The sequence below is a fragment of the Eptatretus burgeri genome, chromosome 17 (genome assembly GCF_056783735.1).
Source record: "Eptatretus burgeri isolate ZD-2024b chromosome 17, Ebu_testis_v1, whole genome shotgun sequence".
Taxonomy (NCBI): domain Eukaryota; kingdom Metazoa; phylum Chordata; class Myxini; order Myxiniformes; family Myxinidae; genus Eptatretus; species Eptatretus burgeri.
In genome coordinates, this window is record NC_140977.1 from 43,976,536 (window position 1) to 43,988,851 (window position 12,316).

Here is a 12,316-nt window from a genome sequence, read left to right on the forward strand (position 1 = left end):
CCCCCCCCGACATTCGACCCCTGACCGCTAATAAGGGTGTTGGTGTGACACCCCAATGAGACATATGGTTGGATGCAGTATTGGAAGATGCATATTTTGGATTTGGTTTGAAGTCGATAGGACCATTTTTGCAGACGTTATTGCGAAAATAAGAATTTCGGTTTTTCGGTCACCTTGACCTTGACCTTTGACCTACATTCACCAAAAACGACAAGTGTCTAAGTTGGACCATGGCCGACGTCTGTACCCAGTTTGGTCATGATCGCTGAAACGGTGTGGCTGCTACAGGGTAAACAAACACACAGACAGACAGACAGACAGACAGACAGACACAGAATGACACACACAACCAACCAACGTAATTGCCGAAATCCGAAGGATTCTGGCAATTAACAAAGAGACAGAAAGGGGTGAAAACATGACCTTCTTCACCTTGGGTGGTGGAGGTAACAAGAAAAATGCAGGACATAAAAAATTCAGCAAAAAGGTGCTTGGCATTGATGTAACAAAAACACATCGTCAACCACAGAGAAAACATCACCGGTGAGAATTTTCAAAAAGGTAACACAAAATCCAGTGTCAAGGAACACCCGGGGATTGCACAACGTCATTTCCGTGGCGATGCTTTTCCTGCCCATTAACTATTTAATGGAGATTCCAGTAATGTAATTAACTTTTCAGAATGAAAGGGTTAACCCATAAAGCGCGCCGAGCTACCATCATGGCCGAGGCGTGTATGCAAATGAGTTTAAACTGACGTCAACCCAAAGGACCATTCATGACCTGTCCCACAATGCATAATTCCCTGGTAACAGATGAAAGCTTGCTTCGAATTGGTGGAGAAAGCTGATGACAAAAAAAAGCATTTCTGGCATCGTGCTCTATGTTGTCCACAACTATCGTGCTTTTTACGAGGACTCTTGAGGAGAAATAAAAAACTCAACAGTCTTCTCTCAGCAGCTACTTCAAGCCATCAACATCTGCTTCATCAACCGACGAACCCATGCCAAGCACATCATCAGCTCCACCTCCTCCTACCTCCTCCCACCTCCTCCTCTGTGTACGGTTCTGTTCTGTATACGATGATGTAAAGATGGTTTTAGTTCCGAGTTGCTGTCTTTATTATTCGATAAATAATAATAATATTATTATAATGTCACTTGCAACTAAAACAATCGTTTTATCATCGTACTGGTTTTTAAACTCTCCCAACGGTACCCCCCCACCCCCCACCCCCAACCCCGGCTGTTACCCGGGACGAAATGCCCTCCCCGCACCCCCTGCAGATATTAACATCATCACCATAAAGTCAAACATGAAGTGGTGGAGAAGTACCATTCAGGAGAGGGTTATAAGATTTCAAAGTCACTCATGATCCCTTTGAGTATGGTGAAATCCATCAGTTAATTGGGTTTGCAAATGGGTTGTGTGTGTTTGATGTTGCTTTTTATTTAATCGCGGGTTTTGTTTTTCTGCAGAATCTTCGATAGTGGTGGTGAAGGTGGAACCTGAACCTACAAATGGGTCTCCCTTACAAGGTATGAATCGAAGATGATATTGTTCAACTTGAAGGTAACGATACTTGATGGGAATTGTGTTAAGAGTAGTCTTTGAATTTGGATTCCATAAGATTATCTTTTGTTCTTGTTGGCTCCGCCACCAAAGGTGGCTGGAGGTTCTGTTTTCACCCCTGGCTGTTTGTCTGTCTGTAAACAGGATATCTAAAAAAAGTTGTGGACGGATTTGGACGAAACTTGGTGGACAGATTGGATGTATGATACGGAAGAATTGGTTGAATTTTCGTGAAGATCCCAATCTGGATCTGAGATTTTTAAAGTGATTCTTCACCATTGAGTGATCGGGCTGAAAGAGATATATAGCATGATATCTTAAAAAGTTGCAGACTGATTTGGACGAAACTTGGCGGATGAGTTGGATAGATGACTTGGCCCTCGGCACAAAACTTTAAGAACAAAAAACTCCACAGCTTGGTCCATGAAGGTAGGTCTCTGTTTCTCCTCCTGATGAAACCTACCCACATGTGGAGATAGCAGGCAACAACAAAAACTTTCATGTACACACATGCACCCGGATACTTTGAGACCTGGGGCGGCAGCATTTAATACCCATACTATCTTCCTGGCAAAGATCTGCCTGCCTGCATGCATGCTCGTACATGTCGCAACCTTTGCACGCCACTGTCGACTCACTCCGAATCTGATTCGTACATGCTGCAGTCCCCTCAACAGATGGGGAAGGGGAGCAGGGAGAGAGGGAGTGGGAGGGAGAGGAGTGTGGGATTCTGGCAGATGTGATGCCCAGTTTCGTCCATCCGAGACACGGCACACACAGTGATGAATCGCCCAGCCTGTGAAACACTGGGATGACAGTTTATAGCTGGGTCAGGATTCAAACCCAGGCGACACAAAGTGAACATGTGTACCTCTCGGCTTTCCTGCCGTGGTGTGGCGATTCATTACGTCATAACTGGAATTATTTTTTACTCATTGTGATCATATAATTGATTTTGCCTTCCTACTTTCGGTGTAGAATCACGGTATCGCCATTGAAGCTTGAAGAGCACACACACCAAGTGGCTTCACCAAGCAATCCACAATAAAATTTCAAGTTTTCAGCGAGCCAGCCACCACCTGTTGCACCGCAGAACAACACGTGGCCAACGCACACGAGTGGCCCCTGAACTTTGTTCAAGTCGATTGATATAGCATTCAATAACGGTGCAGATACTGTAGAGCGCTCGCCAAGTGGCTTAAGCATTCCAACGAAACAGTTGATGAGAAACGGCTCTCTTGGCACGCGATTATCAATCACCGAACCATCATATACATACATACACCTGGAGATGCCTGAAATGTCAAGTATGTCCAAATTGGACAAATAAACACTTTTCTAGGAGTCAGAACCGCTACTGAGTTCAATTCTGGAGCTTAAATTTAGTAATTCTCCTTAGTTTAAGAGAGTCTTGAGGTTATCGCGTGTGCAGAAATGAAATACAGCCACGAATGCTGATGTCTCCGGGCGTTTATAAGCATTGCAATGTACCAGGCGATTTATAACAATGCGATTTATGTAAAGCGATTTATGAACAAGCATTCGATAAAATGAGTGAGGAAAGTGGGGAAAAAAAGCAAAACTTAAAAAAAAAAAAAAAATCGTGCGGCCTGTTGCAAGTGAAGGCGTGGTTGATCAGGCCAAAAAACATAATGCTTCAGACTTCAGTGAGGTTACCCAGGATACGCTTCAAGACCCCAAAGAAAGCGGTGACCGAGGATGCGCCTGATAAAGGATATAATTAAATAAGGCCTTTAATTAACCCAAACACCCAATTTTTACTTGTGCACTTACTTGGAGTTCCCTTTGTATGCATGCAAAGCTTCAGGCTGTGAGGCTTCAGGCTTCAGCCACACACACACACACACACACACACACACACACACACACACACACACACACACACACACACACACACACACACACACACACACACACACACACACACACACACACACACAGACGCACTTTGACATTTATTCATGCAGATGAGCTGAGATTTTGCATGTACGTATTATGAAGAATGATTATTATAAAAAAAGAATCATTAATGCTTAACATGACGTGCAATTGAAGAATGAAAATGATGTGTTGCTCTCGCATTGGATTTTGTGCAGGTGAAATGGGTCCAGGTGAGAGGAGAGGTCTCCTTAGTAATGTTCTTCCAACTTCAAACACCATTCATGTGAAGGAAGAGCTGAATGAAGATTCTTTCAATGCAAATGGTGAGCTCAAAGAATATTTTCAAACACAGAACGATTTTTACTTTGACTTTCCTGTTCCTAATTCCACCTCAGGGGTGCCAGGATGATCTCCGAGTATGCACACTCCCCTCTAAGCTATCTAGCCTGGGTTTGAATCTCAGCCGAGATATAAACTGACATCGAGATGTTTCACAGGCAAGATGATTAATCAATGTGTGTGCCGTTCCTCGGATGGACGTTAAACTGGGTTCCCGTCTGTCGGCATTAGTTGGTGGACGTTAAGGATCCCACAGCATCCTTCAGCTAGGTTAGGTGAGCGGTCATCGGAACCATTGGCACTTCCTCTAACTCCTGCTGCGATGGTAATGGCACACCACCCAGTATAACCTTTGCCAAAAAAACTGCTTCGGCAGCACCAAAGCTCTGTAACAGAGTATGGTTCATCAGTCAGAATTGCACCTTGTTCACATTTATTTTTTCTGAAACATATCAAGATCATTTCCCTTTTGAAAAAGAAAAATGTTTGTTTTCAAAAGGTTTTGTTTCAAACCTCAAAATTGGCCATCAAAAGGGTGTGAGGGATTTGATGAGAGCAGTTTTGGTTGTGTTTTGAGATCATTTTAGTAGAAGGTGTACGAATGGTGATTTTGGAAGCTAAATCAACGCGAAGGTCGACTCACCGGCTGCTGTGTGGTGTGTGGTTTGTGGCAAGACAGTCAATGACTGTCCCAGTTGATCACCTTCAGACAGTGATTCTTGTAACCGTTGAACAGATATTGCAGGAAATGCATCGTGAATACACTAACAAAACTATTTTTTTCCCACACTGAGTAAACAACAAAGTAAAGGAAGTAAATGTTTTTCTTTGACCCATGTTGACCCAGGTGATTCGTTCAGTTTTGTTTCACTGACTTGTTGAATCACAAGAATGTGTTGTATCATGGAGAACAACTCAGGTGCATCTCAGTGTGAAAGAAATGAGGAATGCAAACTAAAATTTAATGACAATGGGACACTTGCTTTTTATTTATATACTTATTTATGCAAGCCTTGATGTGAGAAGGTGTAGCCAATGGAAGCATATTCTATTAATACCAGGACAAAATACTACAGGAGTAAATTATTTGTTTGAAAGGTTACAAAGTGAGTGTAGTAGCTTTCACCTGTATGTAATCAGTGGTTTCACTTAAAAATTAAGCTCCCCCACTTATATAACGAGTTTTAAGGTACAACTCACTTGGTCAACCAACATGGCAAACATGAAGAACAAGGAGCTTTCCAAAGAAGTCAGACATAAAGTGGTGGAGAAGCACCGTTCAGGAGAGGGTTATAAAAAGACTTTAAATTCACTCATTATCCCTTTGAGACTGTGAAATGCATCATTAAGAAGAGGACGACGTATCATACCACCCAGGCTATACCCAGATCAGGTTGAACATTCAAATTCAGCAGCTGGGAAAGCAGGAAACTGGTTCGGGATGTCACTGTAAATCCAACAATGACTTTGAAAGATTTACAAGGCTCTATGTCTGAGATGGGGGTCAGTGTTCATCAATCAACAATATCACGTTCCCTTCACAAAGCTGGCCTCCACGGACAGGGGGCAAGAAAGAAGCCATTACTGAAAATGGTGCATCGAGAAGCTCGTATGGAGTTTGTGAAAAAATCATCTTGATGATACTGCAGGCATGTGGAGAAATGTTTTGTTGTCAGATGAGACAAATTGAACTTTTTGGTATAAATTAAAATGGCTGGTGCAAACCTAACACTGCACATCTCCGATTCAACACGATCTCGACTGTCAAGCATGGTGGTGACAGCATCATGTTATGGGGATGTTTTTTTATCAGCAGGGACAGGCAAGCTTATCTGGATAGAAGGGACAATGCAGAGTGTGAAGTACAGCAGAATCCTTGATGAAAACCTGCTTTAAGTCAGCCATGAATCTGAAACTGGGTAGGAGATTCACATTTCATCAGGACAATGATCCGAATCACAAAGATAAAGCCACACGGGAGTGGCTGAATAAGAATAAAATTAATGTTCTTGAGTGGCCCAATCAAAGTCCTGATTTGAACCCAATTGAATATTTATGGCAAGACTTGAAGATTGCAGTCAATCGACGATCCCCATCAAACTTGGCAGGACTAGAGAAATTTTCACGTGAAGAATGGGTAAAGATTTCACCATCTTGCTCTACAAATCTGGTGGAGACCTACCCACAAAGACTCATCACAGTCATTGCTGCAAATGGTTCTTCCACCAAGTTCTGACCTAAGGGGTGGAATCCTTTTACAACCAGTGAATTTTGATTTGTACATGCTTTTTACAGGTATTCCTGACATATCACCTCCTTCAACTATTGTCAGGTCAGGTCAGGTTCGATCTGTGACCTGCTGCAGGTACCATGTAAACCTGTACTAACCTGTTCCATGGTCGGGTTGTCGGCGACTAAACCGTCTCACCCACCAGGTTTTCTGGTGAGGGGGGTGTTTGGATATGGACACCCAGCAGGATTAAAAACAAAACCTGTCAAAGGGCGGAGGAGCTCCTTGTGAGCCAACGGCCATCCGTATCTAGTGCCCAACTGTGTCTGCGGACGTCCTCCTGCAGTTGGGTTACTTCTTATTAGGAGGTTGGTGGCAGGATTTGCACTCCAGCCACCGTAAAACCCTTCATTCCGCAAAATGCAAAAACGCAAAAAAATCTGAAAACCCACTCCGTGGGAGTACCTCCTGTGCAGCTTCCCTTCGCAGGGCAGCTCACCGGATGGCGGGATTGGGGCAAAGCCTTCGGGACCCCCAATCTTTGATGATAGGAGGGAAACCACGGGGTAACATCCCTGGGTCAGATTGCGGGAGAGTGTGTCGGAGTGTTGCTGAGGTGTCGTCCACCAGACGGCGGTCTCCTTGGGTTAACCTGAGGCGGTCCCTTCGGGTGGGTGCCTGGAATGTCCTATCCCTAAGAGAGGATGATCACCTGTCTCTGTTATCATCTGAGCTCAAGCGTTTGGACATCGCGATTGCAGCTCTCTCTGAGGTTCGGAGACCGGATTGCGGGGAGATAATGGTGGGTGGTTACACCTACTATCGGTCTGGTCGTTCTGATGGTTACCATACCCAAGGAGTTGCTGTAGCTGTGTCCAATAAGCTGACCCCAATGATAATTGAGGTAACACCGGTCAACGAGCGTATTATGAGATTAAGGATTCGTCACTCCTTAGGTGTCATTTCCCTGGTCTCTGTTTATGCTCCGACTGAGGCGAGTGATCTCACCGTGAAGGATGCATTCTACGCCACACTCGAGTCTGTGGTTGATCAGTGCCCCAGACGAGATACACTTCTAGTCTTGGGGGATTTCAATGCATCGACTGGAACTGATAGGGATGGTTATGAGGTGTGTGTTGGTCCCCATGGGTCAGGAACTATGAACCAGAATAGCACTAAGTTCCTTGACTTTGCAAGAAGTCATGGACTTAGGGTGGCTGGTTCATGGTTTCAGCGCCCACAAGCTCATTGCTGGACTTGGTATTCCAATGCTGGCGGTGTGGCAAAGGAGATTGACCATGTCCTCATTGACGGTCGTTGGAGGATGATCCAGAACTGCAGGGTCTACCGGAGTGCTCAGTTCCTCAATACTGACCACAGGCTTGTTGTAGCAACTCTAAAGCTGAACCTTAAATCCTGGAGAATGGTACCATCCCAGCCTAGGCTGGATGTTGCCAAGCTCAGGGATGAGAGAGTAGCTGAGGAGTTTGCGAACAGGCTGAGTGGACACTTGGGGGGTCTGGGTGCTTTGGGGGGTCCTGAAGAGTTGTGGAGCGCCTTCAAGACCACCGTCCTTGATGTTGCCGGTGGGTGCCTTGGAGCTCACCGCAGGGCAAAGACGAATTTTGTCTCTCAAGGGACACTGGATACCATTGACCAGAGTCGCAGGGCCAGGCTGAATGGCAGAGTTGAGCTGTTCAGGGAGCTGAGGCGTAAAACTGTACGTGCACTGAGGGTGGACAAGGAGGCCTATGTGCGAGGAATCTGTGAGGGGGTAGAGCATCACCTGTGGACAGGTGATTCTCGTCCCGCTTACAGGGGAATTCGCGCATTACGTTCATCCAAGCCCATCCCTCGGAGCACTGCAGTTCGAGCAGAGAGTGGTAGGCTCTTGACAGAGGAGTCTGTAGTGAAGGCCCGCTGGGCCGGTTACTTTGAGCGGTTGTACCAGGCTGATCCCCCAACTGTCGAGTTGGACGTCAAGGGTGTTACAATCCCTGTTGCTGACCCTCAAATCAACTGTGGTCCACCTACGCTTGTGGAAACACGGGCTGCGGTGAACCGGTTGAAACGGGGCAAAGCTCCAGGGATCTGTGGCATCCATGCCGAACTTCTCAAGGCTGGTGGAAATGCTACACTCGTGTCGTTGCATGCAGTTTTGTGCTCTGCCTGGAACACAGGCATCATCCCAACTGACTGGAAGAGGGGCCTTGTTGTCCCTCTCTGGAAAGGGAAGGGTGATCGCCAAGACTGCAACAACTACCGAAGGGTGATGCTGCTCTCAGTGCCGGGCAAGGTCTTTGCTCGGATAATTCTTGATAGGGTTCGCCACCATCTGCTTGAGCACCAGCGTCCAGAGCAGTCAGGCTTTACACCAAAGAGGTCAACGATTGACCGTATCCTTGCACTTCGTGTCCTCACCGAACGCAGACGAGAGTTTCGGCAGGGGCTGCTTGCAGCTTATGTTAATCTCTGTAAAACGTTCGATTCAGTGAATCGGGATGTCCTCTGGAGGATTCTTGGTCTTCGTGGGGTGCCACCAAAACTGATCGATCTGATGGCTGAACTCTACTCTGGTACTGAGAGTGCTGTGAAGTGTGGTGGTACCATCTCTGACTTATTTCCAGTTGTTACTGGAGTTCGTCAGGGATGTGTACTTGCCCCCACACTTTTCAGCACTTGTATGGACTGGATTTTAGGGAGGATGTCGGAGAGATCAAGTTGCGGTGCATCGTTTGGCAATGTCAAGATCTCAGATCTTGATTTTGCAGATGATGCAGTCATCTTTGCGGAGACTTTAGACATCCTCTTGGGGGCCCTCGAGGTGCTGAATGAGGAGTCGGAGCCGTTGGGATTACGGGTTTCTTGGGTCAAAACTAAGATCCAGGCTTTCGGTGACATCTTGGATGCTGCTGTCCTGTCTGTGTCTGTTTGTGGTGAGGATGTTGAGGTCGTGGATAGATTCACTTACCTTGGCAGTGATATTCATGTCTCTGCTGGCTGCGAGTCAGAGGTCAATAGACGTCTGGGTCGGGCCTGGGGAGTCATGGATTCACTGGATCATGGGGTGTGGCGCTGCCGGTACCTGTGCGGGAGGACGAAAGTCCGAGTCTTCAGGTCCTTGGTACTTCCAGTCTTGCTCTATGGGTGCGAGACTTGGACTTTGACCAAGGATCTGAGACGGAGACTTAATTCCTTTGGTACCAGGACTCTTCGGAGAATCCTTGGCTATCGCTGGTCAGATTTTGTGTCCAACGAGCTGTTGCTGAGAGAGACTCGGATGAGATTTGTTACCTGAATAGTCTGTGAGCGTCAGTTGCGGCTGTATGGACATGTGGCTCGTTTTCCTGACGCTGATCCTGCTCACCAGATTCTCTCAGCGAGGGAGTCTCATGAGTGGAGGAGGCCAGTGGGCCGACCACGTGCCTCATGGTTGCAGCAGGTTGACCATCATCTCAAGGAGATGGGGATGGGCCTGGCATCTGCCTGGGGGATGGCCAGACGGAGGCCCCTGGAGTACCGGCGGAAATTGGATGCAGCGACGCGCTGTTCTGGCACATGCTCCCATACCTGACCTGACCTGAATTTTGATTTGTACATGTTTTTTTTTACAGGTATTCCTGACATATCACCTCCTTCAACTATTACAGTGTTTTGTTTAATCTCTTCAGTTATGAATAAAAATGTGTTGTAAAAATTATTTTTCCATAATTAGTAATTAATCTGAATGTGGCATTATTGGTTGGGGTGAATAATTTTGCAGGCTACTGTATCTGCTTTTGGGAACCATAATTTATTTTTGTATGCTGTACCATCCCACAACTTAGATTTATTGTCCCCCTGCCCCTTCCGACAAGGTCAGAGACGGTGGGGGGTGGGGGGTGCCATTAAAACGGGCTCTGACCGACTCATCATCATGTCCATGAACTATTGTGTACGTGATATTTCAAAAGCCGTTGAACATTTAGCTTTCAGATTGCAGATATTTATTCCTCGTGACATTATCTCAACCTGATGAGATCACCGCTGTGATTGGAAGAATTTTGTTGTCATGGCAGCAATCTCAGTAACTTGGCTTGTGTACGTGATATTTCCCAAACCGCACAATATTTAGCTTTCATGTTACACAGACCTATTTCTCAAACCACCCAAAAGGCAGATCTCCACTGTACCATAGCCACTCTCAACAAACTATGTGTTATTTATACACTGCATTTGACAATCATTTGACCATCTTTTGACAGTTGGATCTCTGAGACAAGCAAGATATTCAGAGAAGTATTAGCTAAATGGTGTTCAACAGAGGAAAGATTGGAAGAGAGACCGTGAATATTGGTGAAATTAATGGGGAAAAAAAATCGAGTCAGGTTTATTTGAAAGGCAGGGGTCTTGGGAAGAACCAATACTATGACTACCTTGGGACTGTCTGATACTTCTACTGCCTGAGGGCTTCCTCTCATTGGCATCAAAGATGGGCAGATTCTGGAGATTCTTCGCACCAAAAATGCCGGGTATGGAGGGTGCAAGTGATAGGAAAGTGTACATCAATAAATAATTCAGGATCATATGTTTGGAGTGGAGATGATGATGAGTATACTGTGCAGTATTATGAAATAATTAAATAATTGAAGGTGGTACGTTGGTGGTTTTAGATTATTCTATCATCTGTTTTTTTGTTCCTGTGAACCTTTCATAAATTTGCTGATCATCAAGGTGACCTTTGTGTGGTGCAATTGAGCTCGCTCGTTTCTGTTGTGCAACTGAGCTCAACAGTGAAACTTTCGAGAGAGTTCAGAGCACGTTCCTGCTCCACATTATCAAACATCTGAGCTTGTAGTTAAAAGGGGTTGCAAATGGGTGGTGCGTGCGTGCGTTCCTGATTTTTTACAGCGCGTGCGCTGTATACAATTACACCGAGTTTGAAATGTCCCTGGTGTCCCCCCCCTCCCCCACGTGCCTCAAGTGAGCCAATGACAGCCGTCCGGTAGATGGCAGTGTGTAACCTCGACGGAAATGGCGACAACTGACGGAAATACCCGAGTATGTCAATTGAAATTTGTGAAACTAAAGTGTTATATATGTGAAAACCATTGAATTTATTGCTTGACGGAAAAAAAACCAAGAAACGCTCCCCTCTCTTGTACAAACGAACGACAGACGTCATTTCCGCCCACCATGGCATTTCGCGCCGAACGCTGAAAGCTAAGTTATTCTTTTGCCATCATTCTCTTTAATATTGGCCATAAACAAGTGTTTCGTCATGCATTAGTAGTTGGAATTTACTTACAATTATGGCAGATATTGGTGGCAAAGTGATAAGTGGTTCTTTCAATAACATTGGTGTACTCATTTGTTTCACCACACGCGCTGTATTGAAGGATTTCACTTGTTTTTTCTTCAATAGCATTATTTGTTTTTCTGCAAAATCTTCTACAGTGGTGGTGAAAGTGGAACCTGTACCTACAAATGGATGTCCCTCACAAGGTAAGAATCCAAGATGATAATGTTGAACTTGAAGGAAATGATAGTTGAGGATGACAATTGTGTTTGAGTTGTCATTGAGATTGGATTCCACAATATTGTGTTTTGTTCTTGTTACCTCTGCCACCGAAGGTGGATGGAGGTTCTGTTTTCACCTCTGTCTGTTTGTCTGTCTGTGAACATGATATCTCAAAAAGTTGTGGATGAGTTGGTTAGACAACAAGAACAAGCTGATTAAATTTTGGTTCAGATCCCAATCCAAATCCGGCCTATCAGTGGAATACAAAAGGTAAACTCATCAGCCTGGCGGATGTATGCGCTCTACCGAATGCCATTCTTGTTCACTTTGTTTTACTTGAGTTGTACAGATAGTGATTTTACATTTCAAATATGTTCCTCTTCGGTCCAAAAAAATCTAAATTCCATTTCAGAAAATAAATTATGTTTCATGTTATCATTGGATAAAGAAGCATTTATTTAAAAATACAATTTTCCTCAAATTCTCCGGAGAGTCCATGGGTGGTAGATTTTGCCATGCGGAAAATGCAGAAAATTGTATAAAAAAAAATACATTTTCTGTTTCCGGGTCTGTTGCATGTGGTCGTTTTGATTGGCATTTCCTCCTTCCAGTTCATCAAAGTGAAGTTTTCTGTAACAGATCCGTCATGTCCCTCTGTTATATTTGGCTCCTGTGTTGTTCGTGTTTTTGTCCAATTTTCTGTTAAATTTCCAAAAAAAAATTTCCCCTCACCTTGTGCTGTATTTGTGTCAAATGCGGTGATAGTAAAGTGT

General features: G+C 44.9%; 1 protein-coding gene across 1 annotated transcript in view; it reads left to right on the forward strand.

The window, feature by feature from the left end:
* Positions 1 to 12,316, forward strand: part of LOC147009927 (uncharacterized) — a 91,137-nt gene that overhangs the window by 2,565 nt on the left and 76,256 nt on the right. Inside the window, exons 2-4 of the mRNA XM_085861213.1 lie at positions 1,479 to 1,538; positions 3,690 to 3,797; positions 11,480 to 11,527. Of these exons, the coding sequence (XP_085717339.1) occupies positions 1,479 to 1,538; positions 3,690 to 3,797; positions 11,480 to 11,527 (216 nt within the window). The remainder of the gene's footprint in view (positions 1 to 1,478; positions 1,539 to 3,689; positions 3,798 to 11,479; positions 11,528 to 12,316) is intronic.